The 25,285-nt window shown below is 38.6% G+C and overlaps 1 protein-coding gene across 2 annotated transcripts; it reads right to left on the minus strand.

Moving 5' to 3' along the window:
- Positions 1–1,395: 1,395 nt before the first annotated feature.
- On the minus strand, positions 1,396–25,285 carry HMGCS1 (3-hydroxy-3-methylglutaryl-CoA synthase 1). Of its 2 annotated transcripts, XM_025387415.1 has the most exons (11): positions 25,135–25,275; positions 19,632–19,690; positions 10,504–10,961; positions 9,999–10,124; positions 8,985–9,149; positions 7,720–7,885; positions 6,718–6,888; positions 6,089–6,195; positions 4,866–4,991; positions 4,490–4,653; positions 1,396–3,221 (listed from the first exon to the last, which is right to left on the minus strand). In XM_025387415.1, the coding sequence occupies exons 3-11, from the start codon at positions 10,949–10,951 to the stop codon at positions 3,132–3,134; spliced, it is 1,563 nt and encodes a 520-aa protein (XP_025243200.1). In that variant the 5' UTR covers positions 10,952–10,961; positions 19,632–19,690; positions 25,135–25,275; the 3' UTR covers positions 1,396–3,131. The 2 variants fall into 2 exon arrangements, with proteins under 2 accessions (XP_025243200.1, XP_025243201.1); XM_025387416.1 differs by lacking the exon at positions 19,632–19,690 and having other exon boundaries at positions 25,135–25,285.

Genomic DNA, 25,285 nt, shown 5'->3' on the forward strand with positions numbered 1-25,285 from the left:
CTTGGTGAGTATGGTACTGAGTTGAAGCAGGCAGAGATCAGATCCCACAGGAGTCTGCAAGGCAGAATAAGGAATATGATACACAGAATGAATAGTGCTTACTACTGAATAAAGTAGTCCAGTAAAGACATTCTTTTTATTATTAAAAGATAAAGCCCCAATATATAAACCATCTGAGGATTTCTAATCATAATCTTCAGCATCAAATTACTGCCTTTATAACATAATTTGGGGAGATGAAAACAAAAATCACAGATCAACTATTTTCTCCCACCACCAGTAAAGAAAAAATGAGGAACCTATGACTTAAGAGCAGTTGCTAGAAATCTTAAAAGAAAGGGTTCACTTTTATGTCAAGATTAGACAGCTTTAAATTATTTAAAGATCCTGTTACCCTTGCTCTATTGACTTCCACTTCAGTGTTTCTTTCAGGACATTCCAAACAGCAGACAAGAGATAAAGTGTTTCAACTGTGTCACAAGAGGACAGAAAGTGGCTGCATCTGTTTAGGTCTAGTGTCAATCTCAAACTTATTCATTAGTATCCATAAAAATAAAAACTTAGGACAAAAAGTTAAGTGCACAAATAGAGGAAACACACATTCCATAAAGGAGAGGGCGAAAGATTGAACTCTTAAAGCCATGCTAAATAATATCCTAGAATTTGCAAGCAGAAGTGACCTTAGAAAACACTAGCCTCTAAACGACCTAGAAAGTAAATTATTACTAAGTATGAAAGCCAGACATGACATGATGATAAAATATGAGCTGATCAGTATAAGAAAATATATAATTTGGTTTATTTCCTAATTCATAGAACCCTAAGAGTTGATAGTGCTCTTAGAGATCATCTAATCCAAAATTACCACCCATGCAGGGATTCCCTCTACAAAACCCCTGGGGATCTCTAGCAACATGGGACTTTTAGGTTGGAGGCTCTAGCTGGTAGTGGGCAGTTCTATGTTCACCACCAAATTTTCTCTTCTTTGATTGTCAGCCCTGAGTCCTAGCTTTTTTAAAGGAAAACAGTAACTCATTTCATAAATATTTATAGCAAAGTCTACACATGCTTGCCACCCAATTTGAGAGTTAATTTATTTGTTTCAAGTGTAAGAATAATTATCAGTGTAAAGTGTAAGAATAATTATCAGTGTAAATTCCTCCATTCTAGATGAAAAGCTCCTTAAAGAGAAGACCATACATCTTGTACATTTTTAAATTTCTGCCTTAAACAGAGCACCTTGCTTATATTAGGATTTCAAATGTTTGTGAAATGATAAATGAATGGAATGAGTGAATGAACTGAAATGAAATTAATGCCCATATTTAAAAATAGAATAGTAGCTGATTTCTTGCCTAAGTTGTTAGTTCAAGAGTGAAAAAGAATACTCAAGTATCTGAAATATTTCTCTAAAACTTTATTTCAAAGTTATTCACCTCACCGTTAATAAGGTGTATGATTAATGCTCTGTGCCAGTATTTGCAGGCCTGCCCATTGCCGGCAATGAACTTTGAGAAAACCCATTTCCTGGCACCCAAAAGTTAAATTACTCTTTTCAAAACATACCGATCTCCCCAACAGTTGCAAAAGTATTACATGCACCATTTTCCCACCATTCTTTAAATCAGAACTTACATTATTAATCTATATCAGTGAATGTTAAATGAAGTTATTTTAACAAATTATGACTGTACAAATCAAAATACTACTAGTTAATATTAGACAAGAGTATCTTACAAACACTACATTACATATTACCTTGCAATCTGAAACATTACATTTCATATTTGTGTATGTTTATTTTAGATAACTGAAACTTCACAGAATTTAACAGCAAATAAAGTTTAAAAAATTTAGTTCTGTACATTAGTTCCAACTATCTCTATTTTACAATCTATAAGGCTCATGTCATAGTTCAGCACCAAAAAGATCTACACAAAACTGTTTAACCAATCTTGTTATCCATCCTGTGTGACAGTTTTTGTTTGTTGTCATCTTTTTTTTTTTTTTTTAAGGTAAAAGTACTACTTCAGACCTTGAAGTGGAATACTTCTAGTCAGACTAGGTAAAAACTTGTGTTGTACCTTATTTTCATTGAACAGATACAGAAAAAAAAAAAAAAAAGGAAAAGAGCTGTGTTACACCATGAATTTAGGTTGTCAGCCTATATGTTGAATTTATAACACTGAAGCATTAGAAGTAAGCTAATAATGCCTTGCCTCTATTCTTCCCTTCCACTTTAAATTTTTAAAAAGATAACCAGAAAAATGTTTCATTTATTCTTTAAAATAAGGTGCAAAGAAGGACTGCAACAACAAACTTCCTCATCCACACCTCCAATAACATCTCACTGTTGTTCAGCATAATCTACCATGAACTGATTCAGGGGCACAACTAGAGTTATATTCACAGCTCCTGAAGGTACCATGTTTTCTATACCAGAAGCCTGTTCAATGGCAGTGTTTCTCTGTTCAGAGGGCATTACAATAACTTTTGTCACTGCTGGCCTGGACTTAACATTCCAGATTCCAGAGCCAGTGTTTTATTGTCCCAACTTTTTTCTTCCTCTTTAGGATTTATCCATTTTAGAAAAAGGGCATGTTTGTCTTGCTATTTTCAAAGGGTTTATGCATATCACATTTTACCCCAATTTTACCACATTGGGGAATGTGGTCACATTCCCCAAGCTAGAAATGTTTTTCAAAAACCACAGGTACTTGCTGTAATCTTGTTGTTCAAAGTACAAAATTCTTACATGTTAAAAAAATTCTTAACTGGAGATTAGTACCTCTGCTTTCTTCTGACAGAAGTACACAATTCATTATACCATGTTTAAAAACCAAACATCATGCATACGAATGGCCAAAGAGGTATGAAGTTTTACAGAGCCCTTAACATCATTCGAGTACATTTGGCATTGGCCAGACCACAACAGGAAGTATGTCAGCAAATTGAGCAAAAAGACTTTCCCAAGTACACGATAGTGATCCAGGCTCCATGTCAGTCACATAAAAATTTACGTAACACGTAATCCTTTAAAATTATCCCCAGATATCCCATTCCTCCAACCGTTCCCATCCTCCCACCCCATGCCCACCCCCACCCTGAAGTCTTGCACCTCATAGAGCATCTTAATGTTCCCCGTTACTAATGACAGCTGCTTCAGGTTCTGCTGCTGTGGCAGGGAGTCTTGGCACTTTCTTGGCAGGGCTTGGAATATGCTAAAATGAAAGGAAAAAAGTTGATGGCTCTTATGATTCTTTCCCCCCCAAGAATCATGGCACCAATTAAAGTTTCTGTAAAGAAACTTAATAAAGGACAACTCTGGAGAAGTTTATGCTAAATATATATGCTATATAACTTTTCAAGAAGGGAACTAAATATCAATTTTTCACCTTGTGGTGAATTTAGTATACAATTATCCATATAGGGGGAGAGAGGAAGCCTGCCACAGAGACCCACCACATACAGTATTTTACTTATTACATCTTGTATTTGCAACTCAAACACTGGTGTTTTGACTTGCTACCTAATTTGCATAATAGCAAGAAGCAAACTATCCATTTACCAAACTTGTAATAAGCAGATAAATAAGTAGTTTCAAGGTTATAAAGTCCTTAGTTTATAACCTAGCTTCAACACTTACTAGCTATAATCCTGGGCAAGTAATGTAACTTCTTGGAGGCTCATCTCTAAAGGGAGGACAGTATCATTTATAAACTTCAAGGAGGTTGTTGTAAGGATTAAATAAGAAAACGTAAGTAAAGTGCCTAGTATGTAACAAGAATTCAAATTATAGCTATGATTGTTACTTCTTGACAATGTGAGGACAGATTTTGACCATGATCTAGGATGAGATGTGAAAGGATCCTTGTCCCTCTACTCCATCTCTCACCAAGACACACACCACAAATGAACCTTCTCTCTACATCCGTCTTCCTTTAAATCCTGGTATCCTTAATAAAACCTAGTTATTTACTGCATATTCTTTTTTTTTCTTTCTTTTTTTTTTTTTTTTGAGATGGAATCTTGCTCTGTCGCCAGGCTGGAGTGCAGTGGTGTGATCTCAGCTCACTGCAACCTCTGACTCCCTGGTTCAAGCGATTCTCCTGACTCGCCTCCTGAGTAGCTGGGGTTATAGGCATACGCCACTAAGCCCAGCTAATTTTTGTATTTTTAGTAGAGACAGGGTTTCACCATGTTGGCCAGGATGGTCTTGATCTCCTGACCTCATGATCCGCCTGCCTCAGCCTCCCAAAGTGCTGGGATTACAGGCATAAGCCACCGCACCCGGCCTTTACTGTATATTCTTAAAATATTAATAATTCAAATGCAAAGCACTTTATACAATTGGAAATAGTACAGCTACAATCTACTCCCAGAGCCCTTACTATGAATTACTCTTCTTTACTGACATTTATTTAAGTTGCTAAATCCCAGTTAGGTCTCCTAAACCCTAAGATACGGAGATAGGAACTCTTTTACTTACCTCAGTTGCTGTGTTTGAATGCACAAGTCCTACTCCTTCATCCAAAGTGTCATCATTTGGAGTGGGACGCCGAGCGTAAGTTCTTCTGTGCTTTTCATCCACCCTAACTAAGTACCATGTTCCTTCAAAGAGTGAATCTATTGAACCCTGGGGAATATAGTTGACTAAAGGAAAGGGAGAGAATATCTACAATTAGTTATGATATACAAGTCATCTGGTAATAAAACTAAAGATAAGTTTCATATATCCCAATAATTTTCACTGACATCAGATTAGTACTGAGTAAAGTCTTGACATCCTTATCTTATATGTAGCATCCTTAATGATATCAGCCCTCCAAATAAGCTTTGGGTTAAAGAACATTTAATATTTTTACCCAAATGATGGGTGTCCTCTCTGAGCTTCATGTTTTCAGCGAAGACATCTGGTGCCACACAAGTTCTTGAATCAAGTCTTGATTTAAGATCACATAAACTTGCTGTTATTTTATCAAGAGCAGACCCTAAAATAGTAAATAATTCCAACATTAAAAGACTTTAAAAAAAATCATGTCCAAAAGAAGCCTAAGTAAAATGTTGCCAAATGAGATAAAACAACTTTTCATTTTTGTTAAAACTACTGGCTATTGATTAGTTAAAAGATAAGATACCTATTTGACAAATCTCCTATGATCTCAGACTGGAAATCTATTATTGAGTATCCACCACTAGACAAGTTAGGAAACAGGTAGAATTTGAAACTATAAATAACTTGTTTACAATTAATTCATGGTATAATTATTTTATTATTATTATTTTTTATAGAGATGGAGTCTCACTATGTTGCTGAGGCTGAACATCTGGCCTCAAGCAATCCTCTCACCTCAGCCTCCTGAAGTGTTAGGATTATAGGTGTGAGCCATTGCACCTGGCCCATGGTATAATTTTAAAAAGTTATGTCAAGTTTTCATCAGTTTATCTCTACATTTTTGCTCATTGCTGCTCAGGGAAAGCACAAACGTGACCTTAAATATAGCCAAGACCATAAGCCTATAAAAATTAGATAACTTAGTCCTATCCTTTATCCAGATAAAGTAGAATTTTTTTTTTTTTGGATAAGGTAGATTTTTAGGGCAGAGAGTAAAAACCTATTGAAGAAGTAATGAAGACTAAAATATTGTAATGATCTGTAGGACAGATTCAGGTGCTCACTTAAGAAGCCTGCAGAAGCCTGCAAAATCAATTTCCCCAGAGTAGTTTTCAATACATTCTTTTTTTTTTTTTTTTTTTTTTTTTGAGATAGAGTCTCGCTCTATCACCCAGGCTGGAGCACAGTAGTGCGATCTCAGCTCACCACAACCTCGCTCTCCTGGATTGAAGCGATTCTGCTACTTCAGCCTCCCGAGTAGCTGGGACTACAGGTATGCACCACCTCACCTGGCTAATTTTTTTGTATTTTTAGTAGAGATGGGGTTTCACCATGTTGGCCAGACTGGTCTTGAACTCCTGACCTCAGGTGATCTGCCCGCCTCAGCCTCCCAAAGTGCTGGGATTACGGGTTTGAGCCACTGTGCCCGGCCTCAGTTCATAATACATTAGTTTTGAAAGATTCAGCCCTTACCTGGTGTAGCATCTTGTGTGACTTTAAGAGAGTACAGAGTGGCAGCCAAACCAGAACCATAAGAAAACACTCCAATTCTCTTCCCTGCTAATTGCTGAGGTGAGTACCTATGTAGGGTGTAACAACAGTTAAGAAGTTTAACCGATCCAAAGCTACAACGCGTGGGAAGCTATACATGTAGCAATAAAAATTCAGGCTATAAGTTAAAGTAGAATCTAACTTAAAGTTTTAAAGATATAACTCAAAGTGTTAATATTACAGTAGGGAATCTAACTTAGTTTTAATATTGCAGCATGTGAGTTTTCATCTTGTGGGCAATGACAGGGCTTGTGAAAGTCATGCCACAAAACAAGTTACTTCATTAACCAGGTATTTGTAGTTCAACTGTAGGTCAAGAACAAAAAAAACCATGGAGCCAGGAAAGCCAATATGAAATTAACAAATACTTCTGGAAGAACTGTAGCCTCAACCCATACATCCTTCAAGTCAATGGACAATAGCAGATTAGAGAGCCTCAAGATAAAATTTTCTGTGATCTACCACCAACATGCTTGACACCAGATTTGGTCTTAGAAATCTAACATCTACCAAATAAGGGGAGTTAAGTAGTAGGTGAAATTTATACTTACTGTGCTAGAACAGATGCAAGGGAACCATATACTGAAGATGTGTACATATTTCCATTTTGATTTGATACAAGTAAAGATGCCTTTGTTTTCTGACTGAAGAGTTCAGAGCTAGCCTTCATAAATGCTTTCTCCACATCTCTATCAAAGTAGGTGTCTTCTAATTTAACATCCCTGAAAGATTTATTTTACAGTTTTACAGTGTTCAAAGCCTATGTTTTTATTACTCTAAACAACAGCCTAATTAGGATTCAAATCTTTAAGTGTATATAATTGTTTTCCCATTTATTAAAAGCCAAGTAGCAGCAATCTAATTGCTATAGAAATCATAACAGTTGTATATATATGGTTCTTTTTCTCAAAAGTTTTCATAAGCAAGTTAAGACTGTTTGATTTGAATAGGTTAATAGACCTGCTGTAGCTTTATTGGCAGTGAATAGAATACTATTTCAAGTCCACAATAATATTTATTTAGTTAGAAAAGTCATGGTATTACAGGAGCCAAGTTTTAAAAGTCACGGATAATTTTATCAGATAGAGAAAGGATACACAAGAGACACGGGGAGAAACAGAATGAGTTGAACACGCATAGCATGCTAGGGAGCCTAAAGTGAGAAAAAGGCAGGTGGAGTACAAAAGCTGACTTCATCTGTGGCAGTGTGCAGGATGGAAAAGGACATGGGGGCAGGGGTGCTGAGAGAGGCAAGGAGTTAAGAGGCTGCTGTAGTGAATATAGGCCCTTGTGCAGTTATTTTATCGTGACAACATGAATGCAGCTGAAAGAAAGAAATCAGAAAATCTGAATAGAAACGTCTAAAGAATTTGTGCATGAAAGCTACCACCTCTCTGGACTTAGATTCTTCATTGATTGAGACACATAGATTAGACCAGATGACTTCTAAGATCCTTCTGACTCTCAATTTCTCAGTCTGTACAAATAACAGCTTAACAGATATTAAAAATGCTATAATATAGAAGGAAAAAACTCATAAGAGCTCCTCTTACCCAAAGGCTTCCAGGCCACTATAGATACTATTTTTATCTCTATTCTGGTCATTAAGGAAGTCATTCAACAACATCCGAGCTAGAGATTTCTGAACCAGTTTACAATATGGTGAGTGAAAGATCATGAAGCCAAAATCATTCAAGGTAAAATCTTTATCATTTCCCTCTGAAAGAGAAGTCCAAGGAAACTATGAAATTCATATAAGCCATGAAATCTTAAAGTTTGACTTTAGAATAAGGCTAGGATATTTTTATATGTTTAAACAGCAACCACAAATATACTGTATAATGAAACCTCTCTATACCTTAAAATGTACATTTAAAAAGACACTCAAAGATGAAACAATATATACCATGTCACTAATTTTCAAATTTAAGAGTCATACATACTAGCAGGTTACATAATCAATTTAGTGGGTCAGGATTCGGAATTTTTTTTTTTCGTAGAAGAGTATTTTAAAAAACAAAATACAGTAGAAAAATAGCAAACTGTATAACTTGCAGCAAGGGTAAGTAATGTCATGACATTTTTGTTTCAGTCTGGCATACACATACAATGTAACATGTACTTCTTACTGTGGGTCCTAATAAAAAGTTAGAAAACCACCTTTCTGTTAATGTATACTGCAAGAATGATTCTTATCCAGAGCCACTAAATTCACTGATATTTTCATTGAATATGATTTTTAACCCTTTCTCATAACCTCTAAAAAGCAAAGCTGGACTATAGAAAAAGTATACTTTATGTAATAATGTGTTAGGATAGCATTAACTCAAATACTGTCCTTTCAGTGCCTCAACAAATGTCTAGATTAATGACAACGGTAAAAAAACAAATACAAATTCACAGGTCAAGTGCAAAGAGATTATTTTTGGGGGAAGATCACTTTAGTAATTCATTTTCATTAGTTTTCCCTGAATCACAACTGTAGTCCAAAACCTTCTTAAAATAACTCTCTTAAAAAAACAAAATTCAAGTTACCTTCTTTTACTCCACTTTGATTTTCTTACAAGGGGTAAACCGACCTGAATATTTTTGCAGAGATATACCTCAGTTTCAAAGTTTACCTCTTCTAGTAAATTACACTTTCCCAGAAACTACGGGAAAATGCTGTTTGGTGAATGAGGAATTAATGGTAAAAGGACATTAAATGAAGAAAGCCCACAAAGTAGTTGCTTACTAAAGATACCTTACACTGCTTTCAACTGGTACATTACACTGCTCTCAACTGATCCCAAAACCAAGGAAAATGGGTAAAACTTACCTTTCTGCCACTGGGCACGGATCTTTTTGCAGTAGACAGAATAGCAGCGGTCTAATGCACTGAGGTAGCACTGTATGGAGAGTTTTCCATCTACTATAGGATATTCAGATAGCATATCAGGCTTGTAAAAATCATAGGCATGTTGCATATGTGTCCCACGAAGCCCTATTGGAACCAAAAAGGAAGATGTCTATATATTTCTGCTTCTTGATGTCTGTATGCTAGTAAGTATATTGAATTATCTAAGGACTTTCCTTAACTATCTGATCAATTCTCACCACTTACAGTAGAGAAATCACAAGGTGAAGCCAATATAAGTGAAATGATACATAACGGTATCCATGGACAGTCCTAAGACTCCTTTGGTATACAACTTTTCAAGCCAGTTTCATACTCTAACAGAGATCAGTTACTCTACTACACTGAAGACAAATTACACTTGCCACTGACTATGAGCAAGTTACTATTTAAGTTATCACTTAAACCCTACATTAACCCACTTCTCTATAAAGTGGGGATGACACCACCTACCTCATAAAACTGCTATAAAAATTAAATACGGGCCGGGGACGGTGGCTCATGCCTGTAATCCCAGCACTTTGGGAGGTTGAGGGGAGCAGATCACCTGAGGTCAGGAGTTCCATACCAGCCTGGCTAACATGGTGAAACCCTGTTACTAAAAATACAAAAAATTAGCCAGGCATGGTGGCGCGTGCCTGTAATCCCAGCTACTCAGGAGGCTGAGGCAGGATAATCACTTGAACCCGGGGGCACAGGTTGCAGTGAGCTGAGATCATGCCATTACACTCCAGCTTGGGCAACAAGAGCGAAACTCCATCTCAAAAAAAAAAAAAAAAAGAAAAGAAAAACATAAATACAGTAACACACATAAAGCTCTTAGCAAGTAGTACCTGCATTTAATGACCATTAAGTAAGTGACAGCTCCTATTTCTATTTTCAACTTTCTCAGCATACTGTGCTAAAAAAACCAAAAATGCTTTCCCAAGCACTTACCTCGTTCAAAAATTAAAGGAGCATTTGGCCCAATTAGCAGAGCTACTGCTCCAACTCCACCTGTAGGTCTAGCATTTCCTGTGGCATATACAGCAATATCTCCCGCAACTACCAGGGCATACCGTCCTGAAAAATATTTTTTGTTATTTCACAAGAAGGAATTCAACACTATAACCATACATGGAAACTGAAGTCTGTTATATTTCCCCCAGAATATGCTTTTCCCATCTTTGATAAAGAAAGAAATGCTCTAATTTTTTTTTAATTCATCTGCCAAGGCTCTGTCATCTATCTGACTAAATTTTGAATAGACCATTTGTCCTACAAGATAAGATAACCAATTCACAATTCAGATAACAACAGACAGGTATAATATCTTTCTTAATATATCCACACAAGTATAAATTACAGAAGTTTGCATATTGCATTAACTAAAGTGTCATTTGGGTCTACTGAATCTCAGAAAAAAATTTTGGGGGATGAGGGGAATAGGCATGTAACATACCATCCCAAGAGCTGGATTCAATCCAGTTAACAGCATTGAAGACAGCAGCTGTGCCTCCATAGCATGCATTAGTTGTGTCAATTCCTTCTATATCGGTATTCCCAGACTCTTCAAACAGCTGCATCAAATTAGTCTTCACAGACTTTGATTTGTCGATGATTGTCTCTGTTCCAACTTCCAGCCGCCCAATGCAATCATAGGAAAGGTTATTTCTCTCCATAAGATTCTGAACCACAGTCATGCAAAGAGAGTTAATATCTTCTCTATCTGTGCAGAAGCCCATCTTGGCCTGGCCCAAGCCAATGGTATACTTTCCAGCATCTACACCATCATATTTTTCCAACTCTGCTTGATCAACATATTGAGAAGGAAAATAGATCTCAAGGGCAACAATTCCCACATCTTTTGGCCAGCAAGCTTCCGCATTCAAAGGAAGCGATCCAGGCATGGTGAAAGAGCTTTAGAAAGGAGAAACAGAAAAAAACATTGTATTAGGTTATAAGTTGCTGGTTTTCAAGTTTGAAATTGAGAAATAGATATTAAGAGTTTAGCAATCACCTGAAGTATTAGTTTAGTTTCTTTAAGTTTAGTATTTAGGGCAGTCAATTGTGTACATGTGAAGTAGCAATTATTATACAAATGGAATATTATCATTTAAAATTATAGTCTTTTAGAAAGGCTTTCATTTTATTCAAAATTGGGCATCTCTAGATTTAAAACATGATTATTAGAGGTAAACAACACTCAAATAAGATTTTCTACATTGTAAAGAACTGTAAGATAAAATACAATGACAATTTAGAAATACGGCTGACAAATCAGAATTACCTGACCACCTGAAAGTTTAAATAAATCAGGCCAGCATGGTGGCTCATGCCTGTAATCCCAGCACTTTGGGAGGCCTTGGCGGGCGGATCATGAGGTCAGGAGATCAAGACCACCCTGGCTAACACAGTGAAACCCCGTCTCTACTAAAAATACAAAAAAATTAGCCGGGCGTGGTGGCAGGCGCCTGTAGTCCCAGCTACTTGGGAGGCTGAGGCAGAAGAATGGTGTGAACCCAGGAGGAGGGGCTTGCAGTTAGCTGAGATCTCACCACTGCACTCCAGCCTTGGTGACAAAGTGAGATTCTGTCCCAAAAATAAATAAATACATACATACATAATTTATTCATCATAGATAAACCAGTCCTCTTTTTTAAAAAAGGGACTAAAAAGTGGTGTCTAGATTTACTTACCAATAGTAACAAAAATTGCTAGCTACACAAGACCATTGTTGGGCACTTAACCTATCAGAGCTTCAGCTTCTTCAACAGGTTGTATCAGTGAGGAAAAGAAAAATTACTCCAGATATTTCAAACAGAGGGGAGTTTTAATGCAGGGAAATAGCTACAAACTTGTTGGCTGGGCTGGAAGAACAAAGTGGGAAAGGTGGTTTTCAGATCCCATGAGCCTGCACTCCTGCTGAAGCTGCTAGAGCTACAGTACTAGCACCTCTGCTGCTGAGCTGGAACCCAGAGACCCAAAGTCCCACTGTTGCTGCTGCCACTGACAAGAACAAGACAGGTACCTTCTTCCCACCTTCTAATCTTTCTTGAGTACTTCCATCAGCCCTCTAACCAGAACCCAGATGGCATAAGAACCAATGAAATGTAGTTGTGAGGCTCTGAAGAGTGGCACACCTCCTCAGTTTTAGAGAAAGAATCCTAAAACCTAAAATTCTACAACTCAATTTCCTTTTTTGGTATGACATCACTGGATGGTGCCACTTACGTGGCAGAATTTCATTGACCCAAAGGTCTTGGTTTATGAGTTACCTGGGCTGAACTGATTCATGAACATTCTGTATCACTTGTCAACCCACCACTAATCTGATACTTAAAAATGAAAGCCAAATTCTATATTTATGTCATTTGTCCTCTGCCACTCTGCAATTAAAGGTCTTAAGGGGCCAGGTGCAAATGGGAGGCTGAGGCAGGAGGATCACTTGAGCCCAGGAGTTCAAGACCAGCCTAGGCAACACAGCAAGACCTTGTCTCTACAATTTTTTTTTTAAATGAGCTGAGCATGGTGGTGCATGTCTGTAGTCCCAGCTACTAGGGAGGCTGAGGCAGGAGGATCACTTGAGCCCAGGAGTACAAGGGTGTAGTGAGCTGTGATTGCACCACTGGGTGACAGTGAGACCTTGTCTGTAGAAGGAAAAAGAAAAAAAAAAAAAAAGACTTAAGAGATACCACTTGTGTCTCCCTTCCAAACAGAAGAATTGTTTTTGTTTCTTTTTTTTCATTCATCCAAACAATATCAACATGTTACATGCTAAACATTATGGATGTTTAATAGGAGACTTCCTTATCCTCTCAAATATTCACTATTTTATGGAATAATAAGAGAAAAACACATAATAATAAACAGGTAACAACATTGAGAGCCACATTATATAATGGAGAACTACCTAACCCAGCCTGGTGGTAGGGCAAGGAGTGTTAGGAAAATCATCCTGGTTATAGGGGCCTGACTTGAGCCCCAGGAATGGGCAGGAGTAAGCAGTAACGCACTGAAGAAATGGAGGGTAGTAGATTTTCAACAGAGTGGACAGCATGAAGAAAGGCAGACTACAAGAAATTACAAAAAGCTTTATTTGTCTATTGGAATGAAACATGAGCCCCAGTGAGTAGATCAGGTAAATAATAGATTAGGATAACTAGGTAAGGGTTAGCTCATGAAGGTTCTGGTATACTGATGTTGAAGGCTTCAAATTTATCATGAAGATAGTAAGAAGCCATCGGAGAGTTTTAAAAAAGGAATAACATGGTGATATTCGTTGTCAGGTCAGTGTTTTTCCAACTCCGGAATCGATTTAGTGGATGGCAAGCACACATTTAAAAAAATGAAACAGAAAAGAATACAAGATATAGAATTGCATGGCACAGGGTAAACGTAAAGATTTTTCTTGAATCAACCTTTTGTTTTAATTATTCATACATACCAAAGTATACATAAGGTGCAATACAAAGCGTATTTTTTTTACTGGGGGTCACAGTCAAAAAAGTTTGACAGCCACTGTTTTACCATCACTAACGCTGTTTTACAGTCACTGGTGCTGTGAATGGTTGAGTTAGGAAGCTGACATGGCAGTCCAGATAAGACACGGGTCATGAACTAGAGCAATGACTATGTGTGGAGTGAAGAGGAACAGCCTCCAAAAATATGGAAAAAGCAAAAGAACTAGCAGAAACTGTAACTGACTAAATGTCAGGGAAAGAAGAAAATGTATAGAATGAATTCCAAATTTCTATTCTCAAGTGTTTTATCACTTGACAAGCACACTGCCAGATACACTAAATGAACAGAGACCCTCTCCACTTTGTTCTACCCCACTTCTTCCACACAAACCCTGTTTCCTTTATGCCCTTTTCCCTGGTAAGTGGAGTTCAGCCACACCAGCGCTCAGAACCACTGGTTCTGAGGAAGTGAAGAGATCAGGCTCAGACAAGCTGCTTTCATTCCTGTCATTTCACAAACACCTCCATACATTTTTCCAGTTTGGTCTTCCTATCTACTTCCTTCTTATATGGGACTTAACACAAGATTCTTAACTTTCATGTATGCACTTTATACTAGGAAACACACAAAGAGAACTATACTAAAGTCAACAATCAAGGATAAATGCTAAATACTACCCAATCTTTCCCCATCTTACAACTATTTACCTACATAATCCTCCCTCTACTCTTTACTTTCAAATTATTATATTATTTATCCAAAAAATTTAGTGCTTTATTCAACAACCCACCTCGTGCTTCTGCTTATTGAAATCCTTTATAGCCCTAGATCACATAGGTCACATTTTACCCATGAAACCTTTCTAAATTACCTTTTGCATTTCTTGCCTGTCCTTCTACACCATCATACTTCGTCAATTAAAAGTCACTTTCTTGGGTAACATTTCAGAAATTGGGATTCCTCTTACAATTGCTATCAGACAGAAGCCAATTATGATGCTGTCATTGCTTACACATGGGAAAATAACAAAACTGCCAGCATGACATTTGCAGCTGACAGTCAACAGCCTGAAAGAAATTCTCAGATATGATACTGGAGCACTCATTTCACCCTCTAGGAACCAAATGGACTGGGAAGGAAGTAGAAGGTGGTGAATCCCTAAGCAGGAGTCAAAGTAGGCTGGCTTTGCATAATCGCGAAGCTGAAGGTCAGCACCATAACCTTCCCATTCTTTTTTGGGCTCTTGAAAGGAATGCTACATCACCAATTCTCTTGGCCGCACAGAGGATGTTTAATGGAAAATTACAGGTATTAATAACTCTGACTCCAAAAACAATTCAGAAGGCAGACTCTAAATATGTGAAATTTAGCAATTCTTTATGTGTTTTCCATCTTATTGAATATGCAAGTGACACATGACAAAAATCTATGTCTAACTCTAAAAGAGCTCTTTAAAACATTCTAAGTAATCAAAAAAGCATTGTATCTTAATTTAATTGGCAATGAAGCATCTTAAATTTATTATATCCCAGATTCTTCAGATAGTACAAAATACAGCATTCAGTGCTTCAACTGTGTTACTTCCCAAATATCTGCCTATATTATGGATTGAATGTCTGTATTTCCCCACCAAATTCATATGTTGAAGCCTTAACTCTCAATGTGATGGCATTTGGAGATGGGGCCTTTGGAAAATAATCAGGTTTAGATGAGGTCATGAGGATGGGCCCTCATGATGGGATCAGCGCCCTTATAAGAAGGTACCACAAGAGTTTGCTCATGCTCTCATACTCTCTCTGTGCCATGTGAGGACACAGCCACTTGCAATCCAGAAGAGCCGTCATCGGGAACCAACCACGCTGGCACTCTGACTTCCAGACTAAAGACCTATGAGATCATAAATACCTGCTGTTTAAAACACCTACTCTATGGTATTTTGCTGTGGCACCTAAGCAGATTAAATAGTCTGGTCACCTCAACTACGTCCAAGTTCCTTAAGGTCTTCTCATGTCTTAGACTACTGTATGGCCCATTTTACCAGACATAGTATATATACTGCTGCTACTCAATTCCACAATGGAAAGGAAAACCCCTAAACACAACAATCTACTTCCCAATTATATCCTCTTAATTCTTAAAGTACTGGCCATATTTCTGTATTCAATACAGGAAAAACAATGTCATCACCAACATTCAGGGACAGGAGCATAAAGACAGACTAAGGGAAGTTCATTCCTGTTAAAACCTAAAGCTGGGGAGGATAAAGATAAGGCTTTTACATTCCTACTCCATTCATCTTCAACTCCTTTCCTGTGTCTACAACTCAGATGGAAGACTACTGATTTTCTCTATATGAGGTGCTTGAAATGCTCTACATCTATCCTCACTCTGAGCCTCAACAAACTTTTCCCATCAATTTTTTGATAAAGTTGGTTCCCACTTTGCTGAAGTTGAAACGAAAATATAAAAGGGCTGTCTAATATGCCACTAGGCATGAATTCTAAGTTTACAGTAAAATAAGATACCGGATAGTCCACAAGAAAGTGCTCTACAACTACTGTTACCAGAAAAAGACTAGTCCATAGGCATATAAGCTGCTACATATGATCTCTTAAGTCACTGAAGTAGGAGTAACCACCTTCCCAGCCTTTCCCACAAGGCTACCCTTTAGATTATTTTCAACTCTTCAAACTGCTTTAAACATGCTGAAGACAGTATGGTCTTCCTTGCCTGGCTCAGTTGTTTTTAACACTATTGGAAATAAAATGAACAGGTAATATACCGTTTTGAAGGTATAAACCAGTTTGCAATATACTTGTACTCACTAATAAATTCAGTTTAGTCTTTTAAGAGCATCATGCAGCAACCCTGGCAACATATTTAATTATCCTTATAATGCTTGTACAATTCTCTATAAAACAAAGCTATAATGCAAGGCTTCAATTTCAGAATTAATCTGTATTTGTCATAGTCTGATGAGCACTGATCAATTATTTGTATTATAGTACTCCTAAAATAAGGTACAACTCTATGACTCCTAAATGTCCTACATTAACTACATGACTTGTTTCATTTGAAAACAAACAAACAAACAAAAAATGTAGGTTAACTAAAATAACCCACATACATCAAATGGAAAGTGAATCACAATTCTGACCTTGATGGAAAAAATCATTTTTACATTGTCCAACTCAGTCAATATTACTCATCCTCTGAGGGTTTCTGACAGCCAATGTTTTTTTCCATTATGTTCTTGGTAAAAAGCCATCTAATATGAAATATTTAGCCTTTGGTTCAAATTGAGAAAAGAGAGTAAGTTGACAGGAAAATTAATACAGAGAAATAACTGCTTTCATGACATTTAGAAGAACAGAAAATTGTTTCTGGTTTCAAATGTTACTTTTTTTTTTGATACGGAATTTTGCTCTTGTTGCCCAGGCTGGAGTGAAATGGCATGATCTCAGCTCACTGCAACCTGCGCCTCCCAGGTTCAAGCGATTCTACTGCCTCAGCCTCCCAAGTAGCTGGGATTACAGGTGGGTGCCACCACACCCAGCTGATTTTGTATTTTTAGTAGAGATGGGGTTTCACCATGTTGTTCAGGCTGGTCTCAAACTCCTGACATCAAGTGATCCACCTGCTTCGGCCTCCCAAAGTACTGGGATTGCAGGCGTGAGCCACCGTGCCCAGCAAATGTTACTTTTAACTATCCTATTGAGGATGTGCTCTTACATTGTCCTTTCAAATGCTCTCTGAAATAGGCTAGATATAGCTAGGTATAAATTAGGTGAAAAAAAGACTAGCTATAGGTCTGAGGTGGTCACATTATGGTATTCACTCTTTACCCTATCAGAGAATAGAATATTTTGGTTAATTCACTATTTAAGAATAAAGAGGCCGGGTGTGATGGCTTATGCCTATAATCCCAGCACTTTGGAAGGCCTAGGTGGGCAGATCACTTGAGGTCAGGAGTTCAAGACCAGCCTGGCCAAAATGGTGAAACTCCGTCTCTACTAAAAATACAAAAATTCACTGGGTATGGTGGCGGGCATCTGTAATCCCAGCTACTTGGAAGGCTGAGGCAGGAAGGCTTGAACCCGGGAGATGGAGGTTGCAGTGAGCTAAGATCGCACCACTGCACTCCAGCCTAGATCACAGAGTGTGACTCCATCTCAAAAAAAAAAATTTTTTTTAATTTAAAAAAAAGAGACAAATCACAAAAATTTTCTAAGTAGAATATAATTTTAAAAATCTGAGGGTTAAAAAACTTACATATGTTTTTAATTTTTTGCAGATAATGCATTTTATTATTTTTCAGAGTACTATATTCACCATAAAATAAGTCTAAGGAGAATAATGAAGACTCTGTAATTATAATAAAATATATACATTTTTAAAAAATTCCATCCTTAAAAAAGGAGAGAAAAGGCAACTTTCAGAGAATTTTCAAGTTTTCCAACAAAGCAGTACCAAGAGACGACTAAAGTCTTAAACAAGTCTCATTTAAGTGAGGGCTCACTCCCTCTGGTGGACAAAAGAAACTCCATACCCTATCTCCAGAGTCAGTAAAGCAAGATAAGGAAGCCTTGTTAATGTTTTCTGAATGCTTCCTGTCTACAATACATAAAAGACCTATATAGTTATTCTGAGAATAAATCTGGAAATGAAAGAGAACTGGAAAGGGGAGAAAAAGGGGAGGGAAACTAGCTGATGATACTGGTGTAAGGGAAGTCCTAACCTAGCTCCTCAATGGCTGTGTTGGGGAAGGACTTCAGCATCAGTCCCTCCTAACTGAGCTCTGCCTCTGCTCTCTTCTCTATCATAGGCCAACAGTTCTTTCCAAACTGCATATCTAACCATTGTCAAGATGCTGCAGGTTGAGCATTCCTAATACAAAAATGCAAAATCTGAAATGCTCCAAAATCTGAAACTCTCTGAGCACCAACATGATGCTCAAAGGAAATGCTCATTGGAATATTTTGGATTTTGGATTTTCGGATTAGGGGTGCTCAACTGGTATGTTTTCTCAAATATTCCATGATTCAGAAAAATCCAAAATCTTTAACGGTGCTGGTCCTAAGCATTTCAGATAAGGAAAATTCAATAACTCTGCCAAGTTTCTCTTCTACTATTTAGGCTTAGCCTCTCTGCATTAAACAAGGAGCTTTTGGCGAGCAGGAACCGTGCTTTTTTCATTTTTGTGTCCCTGGTACCCAGCCCACTGTTTGGCATATGGTAGATGCTAATGTTGAATAAATGAAATTGCACTAGACTTCTAATCTAACGTCATTAACATCCATAGGAAATCATAATCTTGAAATACAAAAAAAGCAGAATCGTAAGAGAAGCACTCCCTGGCAATATGAGAAAGCAATGGCTGCAAATAATTAGATTACCAGTTGAAATACATTTGCAATTACTGTCCATTCTCACATAATTTTTTCTTTTTTGAGACAGAGTCCCACTCTTGCCCAGGCTGGAGTGCCGTGGCGCAGTCTCGGTTCACTGCAACCTCCGACTCCCGGGTTCAAGCGATTTTCTTGCCTCAGCCTCCCAAGCTGCTTGAATTATAGGCACCTGCCACCATGCCCGGCTAATTTTTTTGCATTTTTAGTAGAGATGGGGTTTTACCATGTTGGCCAGGCTGGTCTCGAATTCCTGACCTCAGGTGATCCACCCACCTCAGCCTCCCAAAGTGCTGGGATTACAGACGTGAGCCACTGCGCCTGGCCCATTCTCACAAAATTTTAAACATTCATCCGCAGCCCAGATACATATCTTTTGAGGCTGTAATTTAAAAAGCATTACTGGCAGACATGCTTACCTCTGATTGTTTCTGATTAAGTAGTTCATGTAGTTACATTTTATTATATGCAATTTTTCTCTTATGAGTGAACACTAATTTTTAAAATTTGTTTCTAGATTTTAAACATTAGTCTAATAAACACAAAATTAGTCTCCTGAAGCATTACAGCATTAACAAAATTTTAAAGATAAGGCAGAACCCTAAAAGGGGTTTTAAGAACATATGGCACAAACAAATTGTTATTCGCTCTAGGATACCAAAATTTCTTCCTTCCATTAGAGAGGAATACTTTCCTTAAGTAGCATGACAGGATGCCATACCTGTGTGAAGGATAGAGAACTGTAGTCTCCAGGTCTGTCACTGTTTCCTCCTTCGGGCACTAGGAATTTCAAATAAGAACTGCTTTTAAAGTTACAAATCACTACCCAAATTCAAATACTAATGAATCCAACTCAAAGTGAGTTAAAATAAGCAATTCCTTATCCAACTACATTATGCAGAATAGAATCTGACATTTGCTTAGAAAAAATCATACTTAAAGCTTATAACACATTTTCCCCCTGATTTTCTTAGCCCTTTTAGTGATAGGTTCAGTCCTGGTAATAAATGGATATAAGAAGATCACTATTGTGGGAAGGAAAAAACAAAAAACCTCAAGGAAATAAGAAGCCCATGTCACCAATTGAGGCTTTAAACCAAGGTTTTCAAGAACTGGAGGAAAGGAATATAAACAAGTTGTAATGAGTTAGCAAACTCCTAGAGTAAAGAGATCTATGCATTCAAGAGCCTGCACTGCATATAAGAGATTGTGGCTTTGGCACCAATTTTGGACCTCAGTTTCCTCATCGATAAAATGAAGCTAATACAGTTGCCCTCCCCAGGTCATTGTGAAGGACTGCTGAGATGGTAACATACATGAAGACACTTTGTAACATAAAGCACTAATACACTGAATATTACCTTAGTTCTTATACAAAGGTATTTTTTCTAGCAAGATCTAATCATTTTCAACACTGCCACCTTCACCCTCCAAACCTTTTAGAAAGTGATTTTCCCCCTTAGTGCTTATGTTAAAAAATTAAGCATTTAGACACAGGACCATTAAACATTATTATGTAAATTAAGTAGAAATAATTTTCGAAAGTGACTGGAACATATTCTTCAGTCCATCTGTTTTAAAAGACTGTTACTTGAGATGACAGCTTCTGTGTTTAACACAGCATACACCATTTCCTCTGCTCTCTATTTAATTACTGGCAAATTTAGCATCTGCCCTTAATGAATTCACTGGTGACTACATTCAGATGTTATTAGTATTTAGTAAAGCTTTACTTTATTTACATAATTACATAATTTAAGAGCTCCTCACAGCCATACTTCATTGACTAAGTTTACTACCCACCTACCCCCACTGCCCCGTGAAAAGAAATAGATCTTAAGTTTTGTAGGCAAAGACTACTAAAATATTCCAAAAATGTCTCTACAGTATTATATATACTTTGAGAAAATAACCTATCTTTTGTTCTTTATTATCTCAAATTATGCCTTTGTCTTCTGCAAATTAAGCAGACCACAGAGACCAGTTCTTGAAAAACATGATTCCTTCTCCATGTTAAGACTACTTAAATAATATTTCTTCTTGATGTTCATGTATGTATATGCATTTGACACTGCTTGTGACAAGGAAATTTTCCTTGAACTGCCTATATTCCCTCAATTTTTTTTTTTTTTGAGACAGGGTGTTTCTCTGTCACCCAGACTGGAAGGCAGTGGCATGGTCACTGCTCACTATAACCTTGACCTCCCAGGCTCAAGTGATCCTCCTGTCTCAGCCCCCCAAGTAGCTGGGACTACAGGTGCATACCATGATACACAGCTGATTTTTGTATTTTTTGTAGAGATGGGATTTTGCCATGTTGCCCAGGCTGTTTTCCAACTCCTGGGCTAAAGCAATTCACCCACTTTGGCCTCCCAAAGTGCTGGGATTATAGGCGTGAGCCACCTTGCCTGGGCTCCTCTTTCTATTTTGACTACTTAAATTGGAAAGGGAGGTTAGGTGGGAGAGACACAGAGAACAAAGAAGAAACAAATAGAAGATTCAGAAAGAACTGCTGTGCTACTTAAGGATTTCTCCATTCTGGCTAAACCAGTATTGCCAAAGTCTCAAGCAGATCACAAGCTTATTTCTAACAGGTCTTTTCAGAGTAAGTGACAGAGGGAATCAACATGGGTCAAGAAGCAGTTAATGAAGGGCAAGTAGCTGGGCAGGTTACCACAAAGCAGGTGTGCAGACTCCTAGGATAAAATATAGGCACTTTGAGTCAGGCAAAGACTAAAACACAAGAATGATAAGAATTGTCTAGGGCCAATCAGATTTATGCAATGATGGTTTCTTCTGGAGTTTACTCAGGGTTCTGAATACTTCCTTCTGGCTCCCTCCTTAGCCTTGATTCAAACAAGTGGTTGGACAAGTTCATCACCTACACATTTTAGTATATAAACTATAAAGCATAAACAGTTACCTGTTGATCTTTCTCATTGTTACAGGAGATAAATCTAGGAAATTAAGAACAAGTTGGCAACCTTTCCTCCTTAGGAGCAAGCAAGTAAAAACTAATGTTAAGAAAGACTTGCTCAAACCTGTACACTCTGGTATAGTTCTCCAAGTAAAAAGCATGGACATTCCTGCCTCCTCCCAGGAGGAGGTCTGCCTATCAGAGATTCTACTCATTTTCAAGGCCCTGTTCTAAGTCACCTCTTCCTGGAAGGTTTCCTTGATAAATCACACAGAAAATAAGTTTTCTAATCAGGGACCTGTACTTCTACAGAGGTAGGTCATTCATACCCAAGTCTACATAGCCTACTCTCTATGGAAAACTAGTTATGGGCAGTCTTCTTATCCTTACAGGATTCCTACACTTCTATTGGGAGAGGGGCTATATATTTTGATTTTTTGAAATCCCTTTGAGATCTTGAAGTAAAGGGTACTCAATTGCTGTATTTTTCAGTGGCTGAATTTGGAGTTATAACTACTAGAGGACAAATCTTTTCGATTTAATACTTGTAGCAGCCCTCAGTAGTAAGTGCTTTCTGCTATCACTTTTTTTTTTTTTTTTTAATTTGTTACTGCTCCTTGCAGAGCAGGGCTCCCTATAGGCAGCGTGTCCAGAGTAGCCTGCTATCACTTTTGAGATGACCTGCAGCACCATAGTGTCTAGTTTAAAGAAACTGGCTCTCTACTGCTATGGTTCAAGGCAAATGGTTTCAATTGTTCACAGATTCCAAGGTGAACAATGTAAGAAGCCCATATGGAATCAGAAAACATTTGTTGGTCTTACAATCATTCCCATATGCACCCACACACAACCACAAACCCTGCAAAGATGAAGACAAGACTTCAAGCTTTCAAAGAGTAGCCTCTCCTCTACTGGTGTAACTACACTCAGTTGACAGACACTAAGTGAACATCAACACACACCACGCATTAGGATGAAGAGATTAAGAATCTAGCTCTAGGCAGGCGCAGTGGCTCATGCCTGTAATCCCAGCACTTTGGGAGGCTGAGGCGGATGGATCATTTGAGGTAAGGAGTTCAAGACCAGTCTGACCAACATGGTGACGCCCCATCTCTCCTAAAAATACAAAAAAATTAGCTGGGTGTGGTGGTCTGTAGTCCTAGCTACTCGGGAGGCTAAGGCAGGAGAATGGCTTGAACCTGGGAGGCGGAAGTTGCAGTGAGCTGAGATCACCCCGCTGCACTCCAGCTTGGGCGACACAGTGAGATTCTGCTTCAAAAAAAAAAAAAAAAAAAAATATATATATATATATATATAGAGTACTATCATTAGGACAGGTAATATGTATCGCAGCCTTTTAAATCTATACTACCTTCTTGAAAAACATAAAAATATCACACATCCTTCTATGATATTTGGTTCCACAGTAACCCAGCATAAAATTGTAAGGCTATATTCCTTTCTAAAGGAAACTAATTGGAGATTTTGATATGTAGCAAAACAAACTTCTCAAGCCACATCTCATATCCAATTCTGGATTCTGGAAGATACAACCAGGTTTTAAATGATTCTAGAGGACCCAGGAAACCCATGTTACAACAATATCTGAGGTTTTTGCATTTATTTCTTCTGAGAAAAGCTATCTAAGTCAAAATCTCAAAATCAATCCACAGTTAAAAGAAAGAAGATGTAAAAGCAATCTGGAGGAATATTTAAGATGAGAAACAAAATTAAAACAAGGCCCAAATGATGTGGCCTACGGCTCCAAACATAAAATATCCTTTTACACTCCCTCCCCCCAGCATACGTCATACCTTCTGAGTGCTGGGGTTACTGATGTTTATACTAGAATTGAGCTGAACTAGACTACAGTTGAATAAAGGGCAAACTTACAAACTTAGGTGAGAAATATCTACAAAGGTAGACACAAAGAAGGCCTTTCTCTCTTCCCATAAGGTATGCTATCCCTGCTCCCTTCTCCACACAAAAATAACTGAAATTTTAAAATAAAGTTTAAACAACACAAGCTGCTTAGGTGTCTCAAGTGCAAAGAACCACTGACACGGAAAATGTTAAGGACTTTCAACTGCCTCTCATCTAATAGTATCTGTGCAATAAAGTCCAAAACCCATCTCAGAAGGAAAAATCTGTTAACTCTAGGAGCACTTCCATTTGTCTTAATTTTGTTGTTTATCTTGTCAATTGTTTTTCATGATTCATGCCTGAAACAGAGCAAATGTTAGTTAGCAGCAGCCAGAACACATCATCCTACTGCAGCAGGTGGCAAGATCATCCTCGGGAAGGTGGGGAGCTGCAGCAGAGGTGAGCGGTGAAAGCAGCCAGTGATGCCTTAAGGCTAAGGCCACAGGGCCAAGCGTGACAAACAAGCACAACCTCACATTATCTGTTCCCCAAATCCCTCCTCCAGAGTGATCAGAATAATCATTTCTCTACCACTGGTCCAGGCCGGACGTGCGTTTTCAAAGACTCCATATACTTGCTTTGAAATATCCTTAGCTTAATCTAAAACCTATTTGTGTGAGGACTCTGTGAGTGCCTGCCCATTACATTGTATCACCTAAAGCTAGTCCTGAAGGTATTAGCAGGAGGGAGATGTGGGATTTCAGAACACCAAGGAAGCCTATTTTTTAAAACGCAGACATAAAAAAAATACGTAGGCACGAAGGCGGGAGGCAGTGATCTATGCGACTTGAAGCAAGTACAGACTGAGCCCCAATACTTAGCCAGGTCTAAATCACGGTTGTGAACGCTTTCTTGCACCTGAGCTGAGGAAGAAAAGTAATTCTACCCACTTCCCTTCTTTCCATCAACTCTATATGTGGCAGCAGGACACACCCCCTATGAACCTACCAGCCTGTCTAAAGAGGATCTTACCCATCCTTTGGCGTTCACCCTTAACCAAGGCTCTGGAAACGCCTCGGCAGCCCAACTCTCTTCTCTACTCTCCTGACACCCCCCACTTCCCTCTAGGCGGTCACAGCTGCCTCTCTGGCACCACCAATTCCTATGTCGTTAGAATACCTAGACCTCGCGTTCTCCCCTCCGCGACTCGCCTGTGTCCTCGGCTCTTCTCAGATCCGCTACGGTCGGCCTCAGGTCCCTGGCGAGGGAGCCCCCGCCCGGCCCCACTCACGGTGCCCCATCCTCCCGGGCAAGGTCCACGCCTCCGTCCTGACCCAGAGCCCCAGCTCCTTCGGGCCTAGTCAAGGACACCGCCTCCGTCTAGCCCACACCCGCCCGCGGCACCTCCGCAGCCTAGCTCTACTCCACCGCGCGGGACACTCACCAAGCGTGACCGAGAGGCAACAGAGGAAAGGGAGTGAGCCACGAAAGAACAGTCCGCGGCGCCTCCCCTCCGCCACCAGCTTTATAGCCGCCAACCCACCCGACTCCGGCACCGCCGAGAGTCGCTGGGAGGCGGGACGGTGGCTCCAGCA

This window comes from Theropithecus gelada, chromosome 6 (assembly GCF_003255815.1).
Source record: "Theropithecus gelada isolate Dixy chromosome 6, Tgel_1.0, whole genome shotgun sequence".
In the NCBI taxonomy this organism is placed as follows: Eukaryota; Metazoa; Chordata; class Mammalia; order Primates; family Cercopithecidae; genus Theropithecus; species Theropithecus gelada.